At 42.2% G+C, this 26,632-nt stretch overlaps 1 protein-coding gene across 1 annotated transcript; it reads right to left on the bottom strand.

Annotated features, from left to right (window-relative positions):
• Positions 1–1,097: 1,097 nt before the first annotated feature.
• On the bottom strand, positions 1,098–26,632 carry LOC105393409 (WD repeat-containing protein on Y chromosome). The gene is given in 22 exon segments (XM_048624591.1): positions 1,098–1,476; positions 1,766–1,963; positions 2,427–2,568; positions 2,928–3,112; positions 3,464–3,592; positions 3,788–3,870; positions 4,385–4,539; positions 4,666–4,694; positions 4,770–4,803; positions 4,835–4,906; positions 5,299–5,493; positions 5,817–5,905; positions 6,422–6,558; positions 7,009–7,115; positions 7,516–7,661; positions 7,918–8,151; positions 8,575–8,751; positions 9,093–9,269; positions 9,706–9,863; positions 25,249–25,360; positions 25,820–26,005; positions 26,340–26,632. Coding segments are annotated over 22 exon segments (3,285 nt in total). The 5' UTR covers positions 26,598–26,632; the 3' UTR covers positions 1,098–1,194.

Here is a 26,632-nt window from a genome sequence, read left to right as displayed (position 1 = left end):
ATAAGCAATAAGATCTAATTTAGATCGCGTTCCGGCCGCACACGTTTTTATTTACTTACCTACCAATTAATTTTTGAGGGAATATGAGCCTTATTTCACTGGACTACGGTGCATAATAAGTTATACGTGGTTATACGCATTGAAAAAGAAGCCACCTTAGGGTTGCCTCAGCACCACAGACTACAACGTTTACTAAGCAACGGACTGACTTTGTAAAAAGAATGTCATGTTTTAAAACAAAATTAATTTGAATTTAGAATACAAAGCTATTCCAAACTTTTTTTCTATTGGAAATAACCAGTAAAAACAATAACAATTTCATAGTTAAGATATTTTGAAGTACATAAAATATGTATGAATACCTAAAACATTTAATTTTGTGAAAACATGTTTTTTTTTCGTTATAATTTATATTATGGATATAATTTATATTATGATACAGAACGTGTTAGTTTCGTTAAGCATTAATCCCACTCAGCGCACATTTTATAATCGATTCATTAATGCATTTTGAAGGTAGTTGTGTCTGTAAATTTAATACTTTAACGAAAACAAAATTGGAATAGACTTTGTTCAACGTGGAGAAAAAAAGGGTTTGTAGTTCGGATTAATTTCATTTCAAATAAGGAACGTAGAAGAAATAAATAAAATACTTAGGACGTCTTGCACAACAAAGTTAAATAAAATTAAATCTATGACCTCTTGCTCTGACATTATACTGTCAGAGCAAGAGACAAACTATTTAATTTTATTTAACTTTGTTATGCAAGACGCCCTTAGATTAGTTTTACCTGTCAGCATCTTTTGGTAATCTAAAAAAAATTAAATTTGGATCACGATCCGTATTTAAGCAATTAAATACGGCACAGTATTTTTTTGCTGCTTTTTTTCTTTTTATGTCCATTTTTCTATTCATAATTTTTAATAAATACCTAAATACGACATTATTTTATAAACTAGTACAAAATAGGAACAAATAGCGCGCGCGTGTATCGTCTTCCGCTTGCGGCAGCCGACTAGATTTGCCCCATCGATGGGGCAGGCGCCAGGCTGGCGCCCGCGCCGCCAATGCGCGGAGTGACACAGGCCTGGTAATACGCCATCTACCATATCTAGAAATACGGTATTTACTTCCAGAGGTTGCATGTAGGTCAGTGGCTACATCCCATTCATTAATTGACTGTTATTTTATACTCAATCATCATAATTGACGCCGCGTCGACTGGACGCGGTCGACTGTAGCTTCCTCGAGCTCTCCTGTAGCGCCTGCGAGCCGCGATCGTTGGACGACCGGTCGCGCGACTGGTCGCCCAACTCGGGCCTCGGCTCACTGGTCCGAGCCACCTGCGATGGTCTCTGGAAGTGTGTCTTCTTTATTGTGACGCGTTTAAGTCGAGTCTCCTTCACTAGCGGCGGCGTGGGCGGCCGCTTGATCGGCTGGGTTGAGGCCATGCGTAGGTGGCAGTAGATCGGGATCTAGAAGGAAGGATGAGGAGTTAGGGTTCCGCAATGCTTGCTTTATATGGTAGTGTCGCTCGAGCAATAGGAAAAACGTAAGCAGAAACCAGTTGTATAAATACAAGAACCCTATTGGTGGTTTTGGTCACCGATATGCTGAGCTCCAACAGACTGTGGACATGGATCCAGACCCACAAGTGGACCCCAAGCAAGATGTCTATGATGAATACATGTGTGTACACACACCCTCAATAATGAGTCGATATGCTACGAAGACCCTCAATGTGAGGGTTAAACCAGCACTAACAGTAGGCAGCTCATCATTCAGCACTATCCTGGGCTGCGGCTCCGGACGCGGCGGCAGGCGGTAGTGGGCCCCCAGCACGGGCTCGGCGGGCGCCGTGCCGTAGGTCTTGGTCCGGAGTTCTAGCTCCGTGATGTCTCGCAGCTTGTCTTCTTCCACTTGACCGGGAGTGTAGCGGGACACCTCGCCGTGTTGCCATACCTGGAGACAGGAGGTGTACCGAGCTAATGTGAAGATATCATTAAAAAAAACTAAGGTTTCCACCAACTCTACTTGTACTTCAGGGCTGCCTTCTAGCTACGTGCTATTGGCCAGCCTTACAGAATGTTTAATTGGTAAAGAAGAGAAGGATGGAAGCGCTTAATGGTGTCAGCCCCAGACTCCTCGGTCGGAGGAGTAGCGGGAATGAAATAAATAATAACATCCCAGATCCAATAGTGAAATCATTTCATATGGTTTTAAAGTACTTATGGTCGCTTCTCGTATGAAAATAGCTTAATCAAATTTCGCTGGTTGGCTGTTGCTGTCCCAGATCAGGTCAGAAAGGATACTACCTAAAGTCAATCAGACTGAATATACTCGTATATTTATACTCTATATAATGGCAGCTATTTACGCGCTTCCATTACAAAACAGCCACTGTATGGTGCACTTCTTATGATACCTTGAGCGTGGTAGAGCTGGCGACCTTCCTCACGTCGGGCGGCACACGAGTCTCGTCCAGCGACCAGGGCACCAGGCCGCCCAGCGTGCCCAGGTACTCGCCCGACAGCCGCCACACCCGCACGCTGTAGTCTGCGCTGCCGCTGCGAGGTACATGGCGGGCAGGGGTTAGAGGAGCATGGTGGTAAGGTCTTTTGATGGATTTCTGCTTATTTAGTAGATAATGAAATTATAACAGTTGTCTCCCATTATCGTTGCTGTCCTTTTGGAGGCACAAGAGTGAAAAATAAGAGCTAGCTAGCAAGGCAAAACTTTTATTTTCAAAATTAGCCTAACCAAAAGCAATTTCTATTCTCTGAGGAGGTAAGAAGCCCTGCACCTGAAGGCTCCCTCGAACCTTTATAAAAATACCAAATAGTAATCTAGCACACACAAGCAATTTATATTCTCTGAAACCTTCGTAAACATACCGCTGTAATCTAGCACATAAAAGCAATCTCACGTATAAAGCAGCTTATGCTCGTCCACGTAAGCCATGGAGGTTATACACCGGAGATGCGCCCGGTAACTATTCAGCAGCAGCGGCAACGGCTGGTCGCGGACGCGGCGCTTGGCGCGACCCTCCACGCGGTCGCGCCACAGGAACGGGAACTCCAGCCGGAGCGCCGGCATGTTGATGTGGACTGGCTGGAGGGAAAGGGAGGGGATGATTGGTGGGGGTGGAGTGGGGTGGTGGTAGTGGAACAAGCGACTCCATGGTTGGGAGTGGTTTGGAGAAGATTATCTTTGGCTGTTTTTACAAAAGAGACTATAAATTTTGACGAATCGTTGGCAAGCAAAAAGTTTATCTATTGGTTTCAAGGATCGATTGACTGGGTCATTTCGAAGTATTTTGCGGGCATTAAAAAAGCCATAAGTAATTAATAACCGCTGCAGCCAGAAGCTCAAGCGTAAATCTATGATTACAACTAAGTAGACAACGTCCCTATCTACGGTGGAGTTAATTGGTCTCTTGTAGTTAGACTGCAGTAGGTATACCTCTTCCCCTCGTAGGAAGTTCTTCATGAGCCACACCTTGACGTAGCCGGCGGTGGTGCCGCAGAACAGGTAGTCGTCGGCCGCGTCGGTCGTCAGCGCCGACACGTAGTCACCCGCTATGTGCACCGCCTGGGAACAACAGAGGTATGTAATAGAGCTTTATTATTGGCAGATGCTCATGAAATAACGATAATAAGGTTTATGATACCAAGACTTTTTGTAAATAACGATAATAAGGTTTATGATACCAAGACTTTTTGTAAGTATGTAATATAGTTAGTTGTTAGGTACGAAGTGCATTTTCGGGATAAAAGTGGTAAGTACCTGAAATGATTCCTTGAATCCGCCGGCGGGATGATCGGACCAGCACTGCACTTCGCCGTTCTCTATCGACACCATCAGAGAAGCTGGAAGATAACACCACATAAGTATATAACTACATCAGCTGGAGATCTTAACATCTGCAAACTGTAATAGCAGCGGGCCATTTGTACGATAATCGTTGACGAGTGACGAGAGAATAGGCAAAAGTAGCGTTCAGTTAAGTGAGTTTTTTTTTTAACTTTGTTTATTTAATATATATAAATCATTACATAATATTATACATAACCATGCGCTGAAACCAACAGATTTAAGTGCGACATGGTGAGATCGCTGAAGCACTCGACGGTAAGTACATAATAAATACAATAACAAAAAACAAAAATACCATACTATACAATGTTCACTATCTTTAGCTATGTCTACCTATACTCAGTTCATATATTGCAATAACATAAAAATTACACAGCGTAACGGGCAAAGTAAAAGGAGTATCTGGTAGTTTTTGGAACAAAAACCTAACAGTATCTTCTTGAAAGCAGTCTATGTCTATAACCAAACCACCTTTGTGTATTATTAGCTGACAATGAGTGTCCTCACCCACGTCCACGGCGCACTCCCTGGTCTGCAGGAAGGTCATGGCGTGCGCGGCGAGCGGGCGCATGTGGCGCGCCGGCGGGAGGGGCGCCGCGCCCGACAACCGCCGCGCCTTCGCCTTCGCTATGGCGGCGGCCATGTCGATCTTCGACTTTTGACTTGGAAGAACGATTTGCGATTACAGGGAGTACCTTCAGAGTCTGATTCTGAAGCTTCGATAGACGGATGGAAGTCATAATTGACATACATTCATAGTTTCCTTTGAAAAGAAGTAGGTATAATACATACAGATTGGCCGGTAATAGGTACTAGCCTTTATTCATTTAATAGATGAATCCTCTCTTTACTCTGATGTAGGCTACTTGAATATCTAAAACCATGATGGTACAGAGCGCTCACCAGGCGCGGAAGCCCATCAGCTGCTTGGCGCAGGCCGCCACTGCCGTGGGGGACGAGGGCCGGCTCAGGTCCTTCTTGCTGTAGTGCATCTTGATGCGGAGCGTCGGGTCCGAGCACAAATACCGTCTGATGGGAGAAGATGAGTAGGGTTCTATCAGAGATCAAGTGTATGTAGCTGAAGATTGGCAATGGTGGTCGAAGTTCACGTACAGTGAAGTAACTAAGCAGGTAAGTATCTACAAATTAAACAACCCATAATCACAACTGCTTCTTATTTATCATTACATTCATAAGCCAACATGTTCTTGAGAATGATGGACCTATCCTAAGATGCCAGCATCTATAGATATAGGTAGGTATACCTTCCTCGTCCAACCCCCACTCTATAAACACCACACCTTAGCCTCAAATATCACCACATCTTAGCCCTAGGGTCGAAGTGGTCTCCATGGTCGAAATCGGTTGGACCAATCATCATCATCATCTTTAACACCTCAACCAGCATCCACCCTACCCACCTATAAGGCTGTCCAGTATCAAGCTTCCACAGCACGAGCTCCGAGGAGTAACTAGCGGTGGCGAGCGCGGCGGGCGGACGCGCGGCCCCGCACAGCACGTCGTCCTCGTGCCGCAGCTCCCACGCCTTGCCCGCCGCCGCCGCGCCGCAGTCCTCGAACTCAGTCACGTGCCGGTTCCAGCCCACTGCCAGGATCCTGGGGAAGATAGGCAAAGGTTTCACTCGGGAGAGCCACGTAAGTACAGTAACTTCACCCCCTCACAGAATAGAATAGATAGGCTGATGGGTGCGAGGTTTAGAACGAGACAGTGGTCGGGCTCAAAGGTGGAAGTGAGCGAGATTTTAGTGAGCACCAAATATATTTTTGGGGGACTGTGTGATGATGGCTTTTTGGTATTCGGGTTGTTTGAAAAACAGAGTCAGCCTCTGAAAGTATCAAATCACATGGTGGTCAAGGCTTGAATATTTAAATAGACAAAATCTATTCACAAAATCGGAGAGCAACTGAAATGTACGCACCGTCCTTCTACCCAGAAGACAGCGGTCACCTCACACATGTGTTCGATGCTCATGTTCCTCAGACAGACGCCGGTGTTGAAGTTCCACACCTGAACAATTACATCATGACCTTAGGTATTGATTGATGAAAACTAAGTCTATCCAATCGACCAATCCAGCATTGGGGATTTTTTGGCTGTCAACCGTTTGTCTCTTGTTGTCTTTGTCTTGTTCTTGTCCATCCGAGACAAAGTTCCCCTCCTTTCCAAAACCCTGAACATCAAAATAAGGCTTCCCTTCTCATCAATTCCGTTCAATCAAAGGTGAACCTTGTACTTATACCTCTTTTATCTTCGAAGCCAATCACTATCGAACTACCTATCACTTATTCCACATCACCAAAGTTTAACTATAGTGCGCGGAACTAGCTGGCCGTGCCTTAGGTATGTGAGCGGTGGGACGGACGGGGAGGCGGAGGCGCTTGGACTTAGTAGTAACTGACATTGACAACAAGCGCCCCCGCCTCCCCGTCCCACCGCTCACACACCTAAGGCGCGGCCAGCTAGTTCCGCGCGCAGTCCTTTGTACCAATTTACTTTATGCAATAAAGAATTTAATAACAATACCTTGAGGGTGCCATTCCTGGCGCCGGTGAGCAGCAGCTGGTAGCCGTGGTCGAAGCAGGCGGCGGTCACCTCCACGGGCACCTCCTCGCCGTGCACAGCGTGCGTGTGCGCGTTGCGGACTGTGGCGTTGCGCTTGCCTGGGGGTAGTGGAGGTTGTAAGGTAGGGTGCAGGGATCTGATAATGAGGAGGAAAACTCAAAGCTAATTCCAGATGTCGCCACTGTCGAGTAGGCCCGATTCCGCAGTTCTAATAGGCTGGTTCAGTCATTTTTTCACCCAATACTTACCTGAAAGGCCCATTCGATAGTGCTACCAAAGTTTCACTTGGTTTTCTAACCAAGCTTCTAACTGGCTAACCATGGTACTGTCGCTGGGATCAACCACGGCGGCCCTAGAAGGTCACCTGATGTTGGCACAAAGTCAACTTAGGTTCCGCTGCTACCGTACCACCAGTGATACTTTAATTAGACCTAATAACGGTCTGGTTTTAGATGCTGGCTATGTTCATTAGTTTCTCATTGGAATGATTTTGTTGGAAACAGATAGTGCCTCCTTGTAAGCAAGATAAGCCCTAAAAATCCACTAACCAGTAAGTGGGTCCCAGCATATAATGACGCTTTCATGTGAACAAGTAATGATCACTTTGAAGAGCGGATTGTATAACACCTTGGAAACTGCACGGGAGTGCGTAAACCTGAAGTTAAAACATAGATCAGTAAATAGACCTAGTATAGTGTGTAGGTACCTATATCGCTACTGGCTTTGACCAGCCTCACTTAGATTGAAAAGATGGTAAGCTCACAAGTTCCTGGCTCCATTCTTTCACTGAAGGTAGCATTGGCAGACATTGATTTAGAGCAGAAATATGCCCAAACGTTGCATTGCGGTAACACTATGTGCAAGTTCCTGGTAGCAATAGCTACATTAAAATTTCATAATCATCATCACGATCCATCACGTCGGCGGAGGCATGAATAGCTGAACTCCCAAACAATACACCCCACTGCTCGGGCACGGGTCTCCTTTCAATGAAGGAAGGGTTTTAGGCCTAGTGCCTATTAAACATTTGTATAAAACAAAAAGAGTCGCATCACCCGTCCGTATGCTCAGGGTTGAGCTTCTCGTCGAGCGTGATGACGGCGAGGCTCACGGCCGCCAGCACCAGGTCGCGCGTGCCGTCGTGGTACACCGCCGAGATGGGCGTCCGCTCGCCCAGCAGCGCCGGGATGTCTATGTACGTCTGTGGAGGTGTTGTGGCGTGGGTGAGAGGTGATGAGAGTATTTGGGGTCAAAAACAAAATAGGTAACTACTACAGATAGAATAGGGTGGTCGAACAATCACCATAGCTAAAATATCGCCGGTTAGATAAATAAGCATCAGCTACTGACTGTCCAGAGTGTCCAGGGTACCCCGGGTATGTATTAGGAATGATAGGCTTTCTGCTTTACATTTGGTTTATACCCAACGACTAACAAGACAAACGGGCAACACACACCTGCAAGCAAACCTGCGCCTGCACATCCCACACTTTGATCACCCTATCAGTGGCGAGCGAGTAGATCTTGCTGCAGTGGTCCTGCAGCACCACAGTGGTGACGGCGGCGTGGTGGCCAGCCAGCACGAGGCTGGGGCGGGCGGGGACGAAGGCGCTCCACACGCGCACGCAGCAGTCCGGCCCGCCCGTCACCAGCATGTGCCGGTCCTCGTCGAACGTGAAGCAGTGTATGCCCTGGAATTTGAGCTATTGGAGATAGTTGGCATATAACGGCTAATTGCTATCCAAGTGGGAATTTTTACACCGTTCTAGAAGTGAAATCCAAAAGCGTATTTTGCATGGCGCCGCAGCAGTGCAGCGTCTAGGTACCTATATCTATCGGTACATAGCCAGTCTCCCGCGCCATCTGAATTCACGTGATATTCGCGGGCTCACTTGGCTAGCTAGTGAGAAATTGGTATAGGTAGGGCTTAAAATTATAGGGCATTATTACCACAAAAACTTAGACAATATTTAACAGGTGTTTAGTGCTGCCAAACGTCTACAAAATCTGTCAAATTTAGTTTTAAACACTTGTTAAACGATGTTTAAACTTTTTTGTGGTAGTTCTTATAGATTTTTGTCCTTAGATCTTAGAAGTTTAGCTCTCTGCCATACCCTGTCGACCCGGAACACGGTCCTGGTCTTCCCATGCAGGTCGCTCAGCAGCAGCGCCTCGGGGCAGGTGGCGCACGACACGAGGCAGCTCAGCGCGCGGTAGACCGCCACCTGCCGCACCCAGTCCGAGTGCAGGTTGAGGAACTCTACCAGGCGGAACTCTGGGATTGGTGTATTCTGTGGAATGAGGGTTGGTGATGGAGATTTTGGGGGTTGGGACTGTTTATAGAGGTACTTACAATACAGTGTTTCCAAAAAACTGCAGATATAGTAGGTATTTAAGTTTAAGCCAAAAGGAGGTCAGAAAGTTGTTCGGAATGAATTTCCGATGAAGCCCTGTGTCACCGCCATTAAGCTTCCTACTCGTATACTTACGAATTTTGCAACACCCTGTATAATAGTTTACGTATTTATTTAACTATTTTTCGACGTAAAAAATCTTAGGAAGGCTTTTAGGTATTTCTGGAAGGTGTTAAATAATATAAAATCGAAATGTTTGTTGTACAATCTTCGCAAACCTTCTTCTGCAGTTCCCGATGTCTCACAGTAACCAGCGCGCGTCCCGGCCGGTTCCTGAACGGCCCTCTCCCCTCGGGACAGAACCGCAGCACGCGCACGTGGCCGCCGGCGTCGCCGCACACGAGCATGCAGTCTGAAGACACGTCTGCGGAGAAGCTGTAGTGCAGGGTGCAGATCTGAGGGAAATGGACATGTTAGTATCAGCCAATTGTAGTCGTTTCCTGCATATCAAGAGCACAGCTAAGGCAAGAGAAGACCTGGCGGTAGAAGAACCCACTGGCTACAGAACCTCGCCGAATGGTTCAATATGTCCACCATAGAGCTATTTCGAGTTGCGACTTCCCGGGCTCAAGTGGCCATAATGATAGCCGACCTACGATAGTAGATGGCACCTGAAGATGAAGACCTGCATATAGCACATGCATCCAAGGAGCAATGTCACAACATACTGTCTTCGGCATTCCTCGTCTATGGCCTACGTGTTCTTGCAATACGTTGCGTTGGTTTTTGGCACAAGTAGCAAAAACTTGTTAGCAAGAAACAAATAATACCTAAAATAGTGGATAAAATACTTATATGGTACGGGTGTCAACAAGATAAAGGTGAACTCGCCATATAATCCCAGCTAGTGATGACGATCTTGAGCGTGAACGTGCCGGCGGTGCAGTCGTAGAAGCGCAGGTCTCGCTCCGTGGAGCTGGTGACCAGCACGTCCACGTCGGGCAGACACGCCACGTCCGTCACCCACGTGGTCTGCACCTTCAGGTGCGCTGGGGTGGGAGGAATTATTATAACTAGTAGTTTGGACCTTTTTGGTACTTATGGTGCAGGTGGGTTATTCCGAAAGGTGAGTTGGATACATGTTCGTATTTTGTAAATTTATGAGGACTGGTTGGGTCATTTTAATTGAGAATAGGCTAGGTACTGCGCTCTGTCACGCCTCTATCTTTGTTTCTGTCCCGCTAGTGGCGGCCTCCCCACACCGTGCCGCGCATGCCTCAGCATTATTGGTCACATTATAACCATACATATTATAATAGTTAATAACTGGAGGTGGCGTGGGGCGCTGACTGCGCGCGGGGCGATGCTTTTGGTTTGGGTGTGACATGGAAGTAGAACTTCTTCCATGCCCATGTCCTAGGGTTGTGATATATTTTTAGTATCAAATATCAGCGTTGCGTTTTGTATTGCCTTAAAAAAATTAATGTTTTCAGTTGAAGGTCTGTCAGATAGATATTATAAACTTTCTGCCGTTACCCAGCTCTTTTAGAAAAGCTTATTGGAAAGAAAGAAAAAAAAAACATTTTATATTTGCCAAAAACATACAATAATTTTTTTTAAATTGATTGAATAAAAAAATGACAAAATGGAACAATCTCAGCATCTGCTGTAAGTTGCGTTACAGGCATCGCTGGTTTTCAGATTGTCTCATCTCACATCACATCGGATAAAACTAAAGATACATTTCATGCGGGTAGTGAACACAATGGAAAAATATAAAATACAATGGCATTGGAACATTAAATTGAAATAGGTACAACAATAATGCATTACATTATTAAATTGCATCTTTATTAAATAATAATAGGTACCTACCTACCTAATAATAAAATATTGCATTTGGTAAAATACCTACTTGATTTGATTTTACATAATATTAAAGTCATTGAGCATTAGGAAGACAATTTAAATTATTTTATAAATAGTTGCAAGGCAAAAAGATGAGATCGCAAGTGTTTCTTAAACGTATGGATTGAATTGAACTTATGCAGAGGTGGGGGCAGGTCGTTCCATATTTTGGCTGCTGCATATTTGAAACTATCATTAAACCTATAGCTTTATGCCGTGGAATTATCATAATACCTATCCTCAACTACACTTCGCAAGTTGTGGCGGTGATAGTCCTTAGCTATTCAGGCTTATTTATGGCGGTGTACTACGCAAAGCAATAACGGGCGCAGGCATTCTAGAAACTATCTGTATAGCGCATTCTGTTTTGACGACGAGCCTAGCCTAAAAGGCTAGAACACCACATCAGAGAAGTTAAAAAGGGAGGGCGTGAGGGGTGGACCAGCGTGGTGGGAAATGGTCGAAGCTTAGGAAGGCAGTTTAGACCTTGGGGATATGCACAAAGGTTCCACCCGAGAGAGCCAGGTGCAGGTACTGACACCCCCACAGAGAAGAGAAGAGAAGCTAAACGAGGCGAGTCGTACTCTGCCTCTCACGGTCTCACTTACAACGTTAAGAAATGTGAATACATTATTTTTAAGTCTGCAGGTAAGTCTCCCGAGAACACTCTCAACATCCAGTTAAATAAAATTGATGTGAAAAGGGTGTCGCAGTGCAAATACTTGGGACACTGGCTGAACGATGAGCTCAATGACGATATTGATATCGAGAGGGAGCGCAGGGCTCTGGCGATCAGAGGTAATATGCTTGCCCACAGATTTCACCGTTGTAACACAGAAGTGAAAATATCGTTGTTTAAAGCTTACTGTCAGAGCTTTTACACGGGAAGTCTGTGGGTTGATCATACCAAAAAATCGCTGGATACCCTGCGTATCCAGTACAACAATATATTCAGAATGTTGTTGGGACTACCTCGCTACTGTAGCGCATCAGGGATGTTTGCACTTAACTACACCGACGGCTTCCATGCTGTTATGCGCAAAAAAACCACATCCCTGATAAACAGAGTGCGGAACAGCCCCAACAGCATTCTGAATACAGTAGTGGATATGGCCTCCCCACTATGGAAAACTTTAATAAGAAGAGTAATTTAGTAATTTTGATTTTGGACATTTAATTCAATTTAATTGACAATAATAATTTAATATAATTTAATTAATTTAATCATTCTATGTGGATTGTGTTGTAAATTTATTGTATTTTATTATATTTTTGATCTGGTGCATGTATTTTAATGAGTGTTTTTATAATTTAACTGTAATTTTAATTTCAATGTCACTCTATGGATTTTATTATCTGAATTAAAAATATTTTATTTTTTTTTATTTATTTATTTATACTTACATACATATAAGCAATAAGGGCGCCTTTTTGTACTGTTGTTATTTTTAAGTTTTATTTTGTATTGTTTCTGTTTTTTGGTGCAAATAAAGAGGATTGTATTGTGTTTACCTAATAGTAAGCATTTTAGGCTGTATTTAACAAATAAATAAATAAATAAAAAAAAAAAATTAGTTACGAAGATTCCTTTTCAGCAAAGTTATCGGAATCTCACAAAAAACCATGTGTGTCGACGTCGTCGCATCATGTTATATTAAAAGTTACCTATTACATCAATTTCCTACCTAACTACACATTGATGAGCGAAACATGTGTAAGTAATTATAGTTTATTTTTATAAAAATACCGTTCCTTATAATATGTATGTACTTATTACTTTGTTCGTTATGAGAGCACATTATTTTATTGCCTACAATAGATCAATTAACTGATAAAATTTAAATTGGAGTTGCGGTAAGCAGGAAAAATGTGAACTGTCAAATGGGTCCTTTTAGGCTAACGGGCAGGCAAAGTTGCAGTTGTGTTAAACACAAAGCTGAGTGTAGTTTAGGGTAGTGTTATAGTTACTTAGCTGAATATTTTCATTATGTGGACAAAATCGAGACTCACAATTTTAATAATAATATGGGCCGGAATTGCTTATGTGAGTTTTAATTATTTAGTGCAGAAGACAAAGTTAAACAAACCAGACTGGCTCGGAGGGGGAGAACATATTTTCATCACGTTGGAAATAATTATTAAGTCTATGAGTCTCTTCCAGTAGTTCTTATTTCTGGACGCCACCGTGCTAAACTCTAACGGCACGTTAAGCCGTGGGTCCCGGTTGCTGCTTGGGCAGCAGTCGTTAAGTCTAGTCAGAGGCCTTCGGGCAGTTTGAAAACATCTGACAGTCGGGTTGCCCACTTACCCGACAACTCTCTCAAGAGCCTCAAGCACAGGCAAGTGCTTGTGTTGGGGTCCACCAACCCGCACTAGGCCAGCATGGTGGACTAGGCCTAAACCCTTCCTTCACTGGAAGGAGACCCGTGCCCCAGCAGTGGGGTCGTGATGGTCCGTAATGATGGCGAAAAATGTAATGAAAAACTGATCAAATAACAAAATACTTACTGAGTTTGAAAAAGAATACTTAAGTTTTTTTCTATTTGAAAGAATGGCCATTTCATAGTTAAGTAGGTATATGTATTTATTTTTGCATGCAAATATTTTGTTTGTAATTTGTTTCAGTCCCTGTTAATAATACCAGATCGGACTGAAGTGACGTATGTCAACACTCAGCACTTGGCTTGGGCGAATTCGTCCGTTACAAAGTACGGCCGCAAGAGTCCGTATTACCTGAACATTGAAGGAGAAAATGTAGTTGTACTTGACGAAACGTTTCTGGTTGATACTTACTTGAGTTTTTAAGTATTTGTTAGTTAGATTAGAAAAATATGTGACACCGTTGCGTGGAGGGTTGAGCTTGATAAAAAAATAATTAACGAGAACGGACTGGAGGTTCTCTCACTAAATCGAAGAACTAAAGAACAAGAAGTGTCACGGAATACAGCGAGATAGAGCCGTAGTGCGATCCGAAACTTCGGGAAAGCAATCAATTCTTGTTCGTTCGTTCGTCGATTTATGGAGTCCCCCTTGTCTCGCAATCGGTTCTGCGCAGACGAGATACTGTCTCCTATCCTAGTGTACGGTACGGACCGTACAGTAGATAAATGATAAGAGTTTTGTTAACTGTAAATTGATTTATTGATAACCAATGCCTTATGATAATGATGGGGATGAGTAACCATCGCGATTGCTGAAAGTATACTAATGAATACATGGAAAATTATTGGTTTGTTGTAAAATGATCCGCTGACGCGGCGATGTACGAGTTGCGGCTCGTACATGCTCCCGGCGAGAGATGAAAACAATTGATTTAATTATAGATACTGATGATAATAGGTATTTAATATTAATAACTAATTTATGATGGGGATGATGTAAACTAATAACAAGATGATGCCATTTTTGTTTTAAATTCTAAATTGTAAAGTCTCTAGTGCGATTGATTTTAACCGAATTTTTGAATGGATTACGAAATATAGGCGAAGTAGCCTTATTCACGACACTCCGCGCACTTAGTGGATTTTCACTGAAACACGGCACACTTTGATTATCTACTTGAACACTCGATAGCTCTGCTTTACCACTATGTACACTACACTGATGCTGCTGAAGTGGGCCGGCTGCCACCGCCTCGGCGACGCTGCCGGGGCGGGCAGGCCCGGGCGCGGCGGGCGCGGCGGCGGCGAGGGCGCGGCGCGCGCGCAGGCCCCGGCACGCGTACACCGCGCTCACCACTGCTGCTGCTCCGATCACCAGATAAATTGCTACATAATGATGAATGTCATGTTGTGATAGATTCTCTGACAATACTCCTTCTTCTTTCATCTGTTTTATGCTATTCCTTATATTGGTCAATATCTTTTTATGATCGCTAACGTTCATGATATCCTCTACTAGTTCAGTGCTTGGTATTGATATATTTATTATGTTATTTATTTGGGGAATCTCGATTTTTGCCAAATCTGATGATATTGTTATCTGATTGCTGATCTGTCTATGTGCGAAAATAGTAAATGATTGTCCTTTTACAATGCAATCCTCGCTGATTTTTGCTATGCCAGCATTGCTCAGCTGTTGAGTGGTGACGTAACTCTCACACATGAGTCGAACCGTGCATTGTCCGCAACAGAAATATAAATATGTGTTGACGTTGCTAAGCTCATGCCAGGTATCCCGACATGCGGAAGTTGTGGTAGTGCACTGTTGTGTTGATGGGTTGCTGATACAATAATGGTCGATATCTGACGTCATCTGATTCACTGGTCTTGATAATAAACAGATATAAGTTTGTGTGTCGCCTCTAAGGCAGTTCTGTATATCGATTTCTGATATCTCAATAAATAGATCTTTATGCAGGTTTATCGCTAAATGACTGGCTATTGGCTCTACATTCATCATTTTACCTTCTCTTTCAAAAGGAATGGGAATGAGCTTGTATATTTCGTAGTTGTCTCTTGTCACGAGGGGGATTCTGATTTCAAAAATTAAATAGTCAGGTTTCATGCTGGCCTTGACCTTTAACATGTGGTATATTTCATACATATCGGTCTGTATATTCTTGATAGGTAGAGATAAATCTTGAAGTTGCCCAGATATGATATTTAGTTCGTCCCGAACTTGTTTTGGTGTTAGTAAATGCATATTGAACCTTCCGTAATGAATGTCTGTAATAGTATCCATCAAGGTATCTTGAATATTTCTCAAGTTCACTGATAAGCTATTCGCAGAGATTGACATTAGTGCAAAGTCGTTCATTGATCTAGAATTTTTCAATTCAGCTTGTGTGTTACTGATCGTCTGCTCAAACTCATTTATATGTTTATTAAAAATCTTATGCTGCTTGTCCATGGCGGTTTCTACTCTTTGTAAAAGATTAAATTCAGCCTCTATAACCGATGTCTGATTCTTCCATAATGATGCCAAATGATTCTGATTGGATTTTATAAGTGTTATGTCTCTTTGATATTGTTCGGCGAATTCATCGTCTAGTACTCCGAACAGGCTCCTGGCTAGCGACCCGACACCGTTGATAAGCCCGCGCCGCTGTCTCGGTCGCGCGCTGTTTTGCTGATTCAGTACGAGTTGGTTATTAAACTCGATCTCCTCGTAATCGTGACGTAATTGTAGTATTACTACGTCACATTGTTTATGTTCAATGACCTTTGTGCAGATGTTGTCCATATGATTGATATATTGCTGAAGAAGTTTTGTACCTTGCCAATACGGTTTTAAATCGTAATACGCAATCAACTTCCATTCATCCTTTACGAGTCGCATGTTTGATATTTTGTCGAAGTAAATTCTTTGACTATTATTAAATGCTGATATTTGATAACTGCATTGTGCCGATACAAACATAAATAGTAAAACCATAAGGATAGAAAGATAACTTCCCTTCTTTCTCGGATATCCTTTTGATTCTCTTTCTTTTCTTACAGGCTCCTCTCTTTGGTTTTCTGTGCTTACAGGTAGTTTTGATAACTTTACCACGGGTCTTTTATAGATGCCGTTCTGTGTTTTCAATGGTGGCGACTCTCACGTAGCCGTCCTGCCCGGGATGGACTTCGAGCACGCGGCCCATCGCCCACTTTCCAGCTGGGAGATTGTCGTCACGTACGACCACCAGATCGTTGATATTGATATTTTCTTGTGGCTGTTGCCATTTACTGCGCTTGGATAGTTGACATAAGTACTCAGTCTGCCATCTTTTCCATATGTCTTGGAATATTTTTTGGGATAGTCTCCATCTAGTTCTTTCATCTTTCTCCGTCTCGATGATTGTTAGAAGTGGTCCGCTTGATAAAAAGTGAGCTGGAGTTAGATAGTTGATGTCGTCAGGATCTTCGCTGATAGCACACAGAGGCCTTGTGTTCAAGCATGCTTCCACTTGACATAGGATAGTCGAATATTCTTCAAATGTAAGTTTTTGGTTTCCTATTACTCTTACAAGATGATATTTAAGACTTTTCACCGCAGCCTCCCACAGTCCTCCTGCACTCGGCCAGGCAGGTGCGTTGAAGTGCCATTCTAAGTTCATTTCTGATATTGCTGCGAAGAACTCTTCATCTAGAGTTTCTTTGAGGTTGATATACTCTTTTTGGAGTGTCCTGCTGGCTCCACAAAAGTTGGTTCCGCAGTCAGAATACAGGTGACCTGGAACTCCTCTCCTTGCTGCCATTCTGCGCAGGCTGGCGAGCATTGCTGATGATGAAAGGTCCGAGACCAACTCCAGGTGAACTGCTTTCGTTGCCATGCAAACAAAAACAGCAATGTATCCTTTTGTTGTTTTTGCTCCTCGTCCTTTATTCATTTTGATATCCACAAACCCGGTGTAATCGATTCCGGTGTGATAGAACGGTCGTGTTACGTTTGTTCGTGCTTCTGGCAAATCGCCCATGATTTGATATTGTTTAGGTGGATTCTTCTTCTTACAGATAACACACCTTGATAATCTTTGTTTCACAGCTCTGTTACCTCCGATTATCCAGTACTGTTGACGCAGCCATGATAAAGTAAGGCGGGCGCCTCCGTGAAAAGTCATCATATGTCCTTGATCTATTAGTAAGTTTGTCAGGTGGCCTGAGTGGGGGATGATGATGGGGTGCTTCATATTTTCAACAATATGTGCGTTTTTGATTCGTCCACCGACATGTAAAACACCATCTTTCATGAATGGGTTCAATTGATAAAGTTTGCTTTTAGGGTCAATTTTATTGCTTTTTTGTATTGATTCCATTTCATCTGCAAATTCAGAACGCTGCTCGTTCATAATGATTTTCATCCTTGCTTGATGAAGCTCTGACGCGGTTAGGTAGCATGGCCTGTCTTTGTTTTTTGATAAAAAGCGCATCACCCACGCTAGGACTCGTGTTGGTCGAGTAATATTGCTATGATTGTTTACAATTTCTTTTATGATGTCGCGTTCGTCCGTCTTGACCGACGCTAATGTTTGTTTTGATTTCTTTTCCTCTTCATTTGTGGTATACGAAGGTTTTACCTTTTCGTTCTGATGATTAAAAGATGATAACCACTCTGGCCCTTGCCACCATAACTGATTATTCTTCAACTGCTCGGCTGAGATGCCACGGCTGGCACAATCAGCAGGGTTTTGACTTGACTCGACATATCTCCAGCCTTCGGGTGGCATGATTTTTGTTAATTGCTGAACTCGATTTGCTACAAACGGCTTCCATCTCGTTGGTTCGCCTTGAATCCACCCAAGGACTGCAGTGGAATCGCTCCAGCCGAAGACCTTGATCTCCTTTGCTTCTGTTAAGCTAGTCACTACATGACTCATCAGTTTTGATAACAAATGAGCTGCACACAGTTCCAGTCTCGGCAATGATATACTTTTGTTCTCTGATATTATTCTTGCTTTGGCTGCTACCAGTACAATTGTGGACTCTGATGATGAAACTGATTCTTCAGGTATTTTACAGTATATGACGGCAGCATAGGCCTTCGTTGACGAGTCTGAGAAACCATGAAGCTCTATGGTGCTGCATTTTTTCATACATAACCATCTTGGTAACTGTATGTCGTTGATAGTTTGGAGGTCGCTCTGAATTTTCATCCACTCTGATTTGATACATTCTGGTATCTCTTCATCCCATTCTATACCAGTCTGCCAGGTTTTCTGGAACAAAAGCTTCAATTTGGTGGTCAATGGGGAAAGCCAACCCAAGGGATCAAATATCTTTGATATGTTTGATAAGAGTGCTCGTTTTGTGGTTTTATCAGAGAAATCTTCAAGATTAATCTGGAATCGAAACTCATCTGTTACTGGATTCCAGCGTAACCCTAATGTTTTGCTTGATTCTGCTTGTTTAAATGAGAAGTCACCTTGACTTGTTTGTTGTTGTTGATCTACTGCTTCCAATATTTCAGGTTGGTTCGAAGTCCATTTTCGCAAATGAAAGCCTCCGGAACTTAGGAGCTTCAATAAGTCCGATACAAGTTGCTTTGCGGTATTGATATCGTGGCTTCCACTGACTAAATCGTCCATATAAAAATGATTTTCAAGTGCATGTTTTGCCGAACTTTGATACTTATGACCTTCGTCGCGAGCTAACTGCTTCAAGGTCATCATCGCAAGGAAAGGCGATGATTTTCCACCATAGGAAACTGTGGTTAAATTATAGTCTTGCAATGGTTGATCATCCGATTCTCGCCATATGATTTTATGTAATTTTTGGTCTTCTTCATTTAACCATATCTGTCGAAACATTTTCTCAATGTCCGCTACGAATGCTATTTTATACTGTCTCCATTTTAATATAAGTTCGAACAAGTTTTGCTGCAAATTTGGACCTTGTTTCTGTATGTCATTGAGACTATAACCGGTTGACGTCACTGAAGTTGCATTAAAAACAACACGGACTTGCGAAGTAGTAGAATCGGCGCGCTCTACGGCATGGTGCGGTAGGTAGTAGCTCACATTACAGTCACGCGCTGCGCGTTTCATGTGTCCGAGTTGCTCGTACTCCTGTAGAAACAACTTATATTTTTCTGCTAACTGATGTTGTCGCTTAAGTCGTTTTTCTAACTGTTTAAACTGTGCTATGGCTTTTGGCCTGGATTCGCCTAATTGTTGTAGACCTCCTTCTTTGATGGGAATTCTAACTTCATAGCGACCGTCTGATAATCTCTTCGTAGTTTCCTGATAAAAATTGATACATTCTTGATCTTCGATTGATAGCTCCGAACTTTCGTGAATGTCTTCAACTGTCCAGAATCTTTGAATGTCATCCGTAAAGTTTAGGACAACGTTGCAGTGAAGCGACTTTACGTTACCACACAATATCCAGCCTAACTGAGTCTGTTGTGCGATAGGCCTGTGGTCGTCTTCTTTGATAATTCCTCCCATGATGATTGATGAGTACACATCAGCTCCTAATAAAATATCGATAGGCCGGCTGACGTAGAACTCTGGGTCTGCTAATTTGATATTATTTAGGTATTCCCATGAGGGCTTCGGGAACGATTGATTTGGTAATTGTTTTACTAGTTTTGGCATGATATAAGCATCTGTATTAAATGCATAGTCGCTTGATAATGATGAGCATTTGATATTGATTATTCCCTTGCAGGTATTTTCTTTGGATCCTACTCCATAAATGATACCCTTGCACCTTTGTCGAGGCAGTTGCAGCAGCTGACTCGCATTTTCTGATATGATAGATGTTTGTGATCCCTGGTCAATTAGGGCTCGTAGTTTATGGCTCTTCCCGTCCTTCGCCTGTACGTTGATAATCGCAGTTAATAATAATTTTTCCGAAATATCATCTTGTGAAACATGGCTATGATTGCGACTAATATTGTCTGATTTTGTTGCTGGCCGACCTGATTCCATGTTGTTTCCGGCCTTCGGCGCCTCGTGTAACAACGAATTATGATGACCGTTGCATTCCTTGCACCTTTTGTCGGAAAAACACGGCATGCCAAAGTGCGAATAAAGACAATTGTTGCATAAATTCAATTGGCGGACTGTTTTCTTTTTCAATTCAATCGGCATTTCCAGAAATTTCTTGCAATAAAATATGGCATGATCGGTGTTATTGCAATAGGCACATTTAATTGCTGATCCGGTTGCTTTACCGGACTGATATGGTTTTTGCGTTGCATTGTTGTAGAATTTCCTGGGGCTATTCTGATCATTTCGGTATTGATTAAAGTTAGTTTTTTCTTGATAAGGCCTTTTAGTTTCAGATGAAGATGATGTACCTTGCTGATTCTTGTCCTGCTTACGACGGCTTGATTCTAATGATATGAATTTCGTTTCCAGGAATTTTATGAATTCGGATAATGATGGTAATTCCTTCGGGTTTTTTAGCGAGGTGATATATTCATTATTTGATTCGGAGTCTAGTTTTTGGCTGAGTATAAAGACAAGCATGGGGTCCCAAGTGACGATGTCGACGCCTAGGTTTTGTACCGCGAAAAGACATTCATTTATGGTGTCATGCAGTCGTTTGATATGATTTGCTGATTGAAATTGCATAGACGGAAGGTTCATGAGAATGCTCATATGCGAGTTGAAAATTAATTTATTGTTATTGTATCTGTTGTTGAGAATCTCCCAACTGATTTCATAATTGTCGGAACTGATACATAGATGTTGAATTAATTTCTGTGCTTCTCCCTTGATCTTGGACTTAAGAAATTGCATTTTTTGGGCTGCTGATAATGATGCGTTTTTATGAACAGTTTCCAGAAATAAATCCTTAAACGATGTCCACGTATGATAGTTTCCCTCAAAAGTTGGGATTTCGACCTTTGGAGTAATTTGATCGTTGTGTTTCATAGACCACATTTTCTGATTAATAGACCTTTTTAAATTGTTGTACATGTTCTCATTGCTACTGAAACTATTTTGATATTCTTCATATCCCCCATTTAGGTCGCTATCGATTTCTAAATGAAGTTGATCGATAATAGACCAGCGAGATTCTAATGTTTTTAGAGCGTCTTGAAATTCCCACTTCTCCTTGATAATATCGAGATCTATGTATGCTACAGTGCGTGAAAAGGCTCTGAAATTGCTGCTTTGCCTGCGCAGCATTTCATCCAGCTTGCTGTTAGTACCCTGCGAGTACGTGGTGGAGGCGGAAGCACCTCCCGAGGGCGAGTGCGACCTTGATAATGCTGACGGCTTTAAGGTGAAGGCAGCAGGTTTCCCCTGCCCTTCGATTGGTAATGGTTGATAATTCATGATAAATGATTTAGCTGATAGATGAAGATCGTTAGTTTGTTGATAAATATTTTCAGTGAAATATTTCCCTGAGCGATCTTCGTACTTACACAGGTTGATATGATTTGATTGGAACTCCTTCCAATAAGATTCTAGAGTGTCCAATCTACGTTTGATAAATTCAGGTGTCTTACGCTTAGCGCTATCCTTTTTGAAGTTGGACAGCAGCTGCTTTATAGCACCTATGATTTGATCTTGATTAGCGATGATAGACTCCATTTCCATGGTAATGGTATGATATGATAAGCTCACAAGTAAATGGAATGATCTTACTTGAAAACTCGACGATGATACTTGCTGTAGTTCCGTTCGAAGCTCCTGCTATTGATACAGGCTCCGTGAACTGATTCCAAAGTGCTGATACCCAGAACACTCACACGTTACAATCCAAGTCACTGCAATCCAATGTTCTACGCGAAACTTGAACTAAACACGCGCGATGTCCTGATTTTTCGAAGGACCAACATGTACGGTACGGACCGTACAGTAGATAAATGATAAGAGTTTTGTTAACTGTAAATTGATTTATTGATAACCAATGCCTTATGATAATGATGGGGATGAGTAACCATCGCGATTGCTGAAAGTATACTAATGAATACATGGAAAATTATTGGTTTGTTGTAAAATGATCCGCTGACGCGGCGATGTACGAGTTGCGGCTCGTACACCTAGTGAATTTTAATTTGTTTGTATATTAAACATTGTATCGAATAACGGACAGGAAGGACTGAAAGTGGTCAGTTCATAAGGAGGCCTTTGCCCAGCAGTGGGACACTATACAGGCTGCATAAAAAAAAGAACTGAAAGAACCCTGTTATTGATAAGGAGATTTTATAGGTCAAATTAAGTCGTCGTCGTATGTAGGCTTGAAACAACGAGATAAAATAAACGAGATAAAAGTAGTTAGGTAAATCGTTTTAGGTACATAGGTAGGTACTTAAGCTAAAGTGATCTCCTGATGTTTTTTTTCAGTTTAACGCAATCGTGTATCAATATGTCAGTAACGAATATCGTCGCACCTTCGTCGAGTTCCACATGCCCTTCTGCAAGTTATTGAACGACCCTTACTTCGGCGGACTCTTCAAAAAGTACGGATTGAAATGTCCTATTGCTACGGTAAGCGCTATTTATACTTAGTACCTACCTGATAATGATATTACTAATGTGTAGCTACTATTAAAGTCTTCATCTGCGTGTCGATGAGGAATATAAGGGCGCCTTCAAATTAGTTGCTAATTGTTGTGCAGCCGCGCTGCTGTCTAAATTCCATATAAATTATTAACGCGCGACTGCAGCGCTGCTGCGGCGCTGCAGTCGCGCATCTTTTAAATTACAAAATTTATATGGATTTTGACAGCAGCGCGGCTGCAGCGCTGCAGCAGCGCTGCTTCCGCGCGACAATTAGCGACTAATTTGAAGGCGCCCTTAGAGCTTACTAGAGAGTCACCGTGGTGAAAGGATTAGCTCTAGTCAGATAATACAGATGTTGCAAAAGTGGTAGGTATACTAAGACGAAAGGGGATGACTCAAGAAGACAAAATAAAATACTTACAGGGTGTTGTATCATCATCATCAGCCTATAGCAGTCCACTGCTGGACGTAAGCCTCTGTTATTACCCTGTATTAATTAGGAATTTTATTTTGACTTCTTGAGTCATCCCTTTTCGGCTTAGTATACTTACTCTTTTTATTTTTTACAGGGTATTTACCATTTCATGAATATGACGTTTCCTACCGAAAACTTTCCTCAAGTATGGCCTTTTGAAAAGTGCTTATTTAATATGACGATGACGATCAACGGGACTTTAACCGCAACTATGTACTTTACTGCAAAATTTGTATCGAAACCTGCAAGAAGAACCTGAAAATGTTATACTTAACTAGTTATACCAACCGTAAATAAGAACCGCGGGAAGAACAGTTGTTTAATTTTTTTTTTTAAATATAGTGATATTAGTTACCTACACTTACTTAGACGTAAGGTCAACCGGGGCCATTGCGCCACAATACTTTGACTTTCATATTCATTTGATCATAACAAACAGACTATACGCCCTATTAAGCTATGACTTGTGATACATATTAGGAAATTTTATCTAGTTTCATATTTTGATGCAATTTTGTAGAATTTTAAATATCTTCTACGTGTAAACGACGTTTCTACAAAAAATGGGATTTTTAGGCACAATAACCCCTAGTGGGGCTAATGCCTCTTTCACTAGTTTGTGTGCTTAGAAGAGCTTTTTACAAGTTTAAGTAGATATAATTTATAGAATTACTATTAACGTAGCTAATTATTAGCTTGTAAACGAAATACTGCGCTTAGTTAAGGAGAATTAGTTGATCAAAAATTTTTGGGGCTATGTCGCCTACATACCCCAATTTCTTGTAGTGGCATTTACCCCATCCAAGATTCCAGGGGTGCTCAACATTTTATTTATGAATACTTTATAGGACTTTAAAAAAGTATGAATACTTCATGACAAATTAAAATACAGTATAAAAGCATACAAGGGCATATTTTTTATAATTTGCAATCAAACCACAACTTAAAATTAGTAAGTATACCATTTTTAGAGTCTGACGGAATTTTGCTCTTACAAGGATAATCATTACAAAACTATTTAGAGTTTTAAAAACAAGTGGGATCATTCTGTAATATGACTATTTTTTTATTTATTATTTATTATATGATTATTTTCTATATACCTTGTTATCAACTTTATAATATCGACACCAAATGACGCCAATTTTTTAAAAAATTTAGTTTATTATATATTCAAATTATTTACGTTTTAGTTGGATTACCAATCTAAGAATGTCAATTCTGATACGCTGTTAAATGTTCTTCAATATTGCAGAAGCCGTCATTAACCTAGTATATTTCGTTTAGGAGTAATTTGGTGCTAATGTCACTGGAACTTTTTCATTGCTCGTGAGTGTATAAAATACATTTATGACAGCCCAGAGGCATTTACCCCAAAAAAAAGCTAAGCTTACCAATTTTTAATTGCATATTGTATCCGAATCTTACGTTATTTCAATAAAATAATCAAAACAATATGTAAAGCAACAAAACAATAACAGTATTTACAGTTAGGAAACATAGATTCTTTTAAACAAACGCACATTTGGAACGATTCAAAAAAACGTGTCAGGAAACCGGAGGTGGCCAAAAGAGGTGAAAAAATTAAAATGGCAGATTATTTAAGAAAATTTCCCCGGATACGACATCTATTGGTCAGTAGTAAAAGTTTGAGTTCCAAAGATAGATAGCAGATGACTCCAGTAGTTCTAAAATATGTGGTTCGGAAGATAAATGGATTCGAGGCATTAGCCCCGTAGGCGACTTGGCCCCGGTTGACCTTATGTTACGGTTATAAGTAGTTTCATGATTAATAAATAAAGGGGTCTTTAGCCTGTGGCGACATCTATAATGAATACGCGCAAGCATAGAAGTCAAGATATAGATCCAGCAAAGAGATATCAAGGACGACCAACAGATGGCATGGAAGAGTGAAAAGCAAAAATACCAAATCCTACATCGCGGTATCTAAGAATTACAGCTACTCAGTATATATACAGAATCCCGACATGTAACCGTCGGGCAGTTGCCCACCAAGCTAAACCGCCCAGCTTGGTCGGAGGATCCTCCCTTTTCAATGGAGGAGTGGCAACACCTTCGCTCCTCCATAAGCCAGTATATTGACTTTTTTCTAGTTACAATTTCCCGATAGGTATATAGTGAACAAGTGAATGGAATAACTCACGGCAAGTGGACTGCGCACTCCTCAGTAGTTTCATGTTCAGAGACCACCAGTTGATCACGCCGTCGCGGCTGGCGGTCACGTATGAACCCAGCATCGGGTCGGTGCTGCGGTCCTGGAAATAAGAGGCACATAGTTAACCCACATTCTTAAGTACAGTGCTGGATCTTAGGTTGCTGGCGCCCCCTCATCTATTCGCCTTATAAGGCAAATGGCTGCAGAGTCAGAATCGATGTAATGATATGATTGGACTGCAATAACCGGAGATATGTAGGTAGGCATGTGATATCTTAATGTATATTATACATTCATTATGACCTTTTGGATACTTGATTACATACACATTCTCAGGACTGTAATCGTGACTCGCAAGCGAGTCACCCACTTTTCGCTGTAGATATTGTACTCACGTGATAGTTCGCGAGCCGTATCGCCGTCTTTGAATGATTACAATGCACTTTGGGTACTTACATATATCTATAATCTAGATGTACAGCTTTCCTCACGCTGTTTTCCTTCGCCGTAATGGATGCTCATGGATACTCAGTTCATTTAAGTAAGTATACAACTTTACCTTCCCAACATCCGGGCAGAACAGCACCCTAGCCACGGCGTGCCGGTGCCGCGAGCGCAGCACCCGGGGCAGGCCGGCGATGGGGGGCTGCAGGCCGCCACCGTCCCCGTCGCTGGTGAAGTAGCCCAGCAGCAGGTGCGACACCAGCTCGTCCCAGTCGATCTCGCCGGTGCGGGCCGCGTTTATCTTGGGGTTTGGAGGTGATCGGGGGTTTTGGTTAGAGGGGGAAGCGAAAAATTTTGATCTACCTAAATATGTAGGTACCTAATGATGCACAAAGATATACAGGCGCCTGATAGTTAACAAGATACATGTGGTGACGTACTATTTCAACTATTTCCACTACATAGGTACTTACTCTCGAAAGACGGAAAATAATTGCTTTTAACTCAACTAGTTATGGGGGTAGGTATAAAAGTAGTTAACAATGCCTAGTAAAGCCACGAGAGTTTAACGTAATACATAAGGTAGTTAGGTAAGTACCTACATTCAATAAATACAGAAAAGTAAACTTACTAACTTTTAAAAACAGTAATTTAAACTCCTCCTCATCGTATTCTGCATTGAGCACATCCCTGAGCACTTCCCTGAACTCGGTGGGCAGCAGCCGGCCCATGTGGGCGGAGTGGAAGATGTCACGCAGCTTCAGCATGTCCAGCATGGTGCAGCGCTCGTGAAGCGCGGGGTTCTTGTACATCCGCCTGGTGAGAAGCGTGCCTTCCGATTTTGAAGATAACGACATGGATGGTAGCCTCGAGTCGAATTCATTTGAAGTCATTGTGGCTGGATTTTTATTAGCAAGGTAACTTAGGT

This window comes from Plutella xylostella, chromosome 12, assembly GCF_932276165.1.
Source record: "Plutella xylostella chromosome 12, ilPluXylo3.1, whole genome shotgun sequence".
NCBI classification, from domain to species: Eukaryota; Metazoa; Arthropoda; class Insecta; order Lepidoptera; family Plutellidae; genus Plutella; species Plutella xylostella.
Note: the sequence above shows the minus strand (reverse complement) of the source record. Positions and strands in the feature narration are given on the sequence as shown.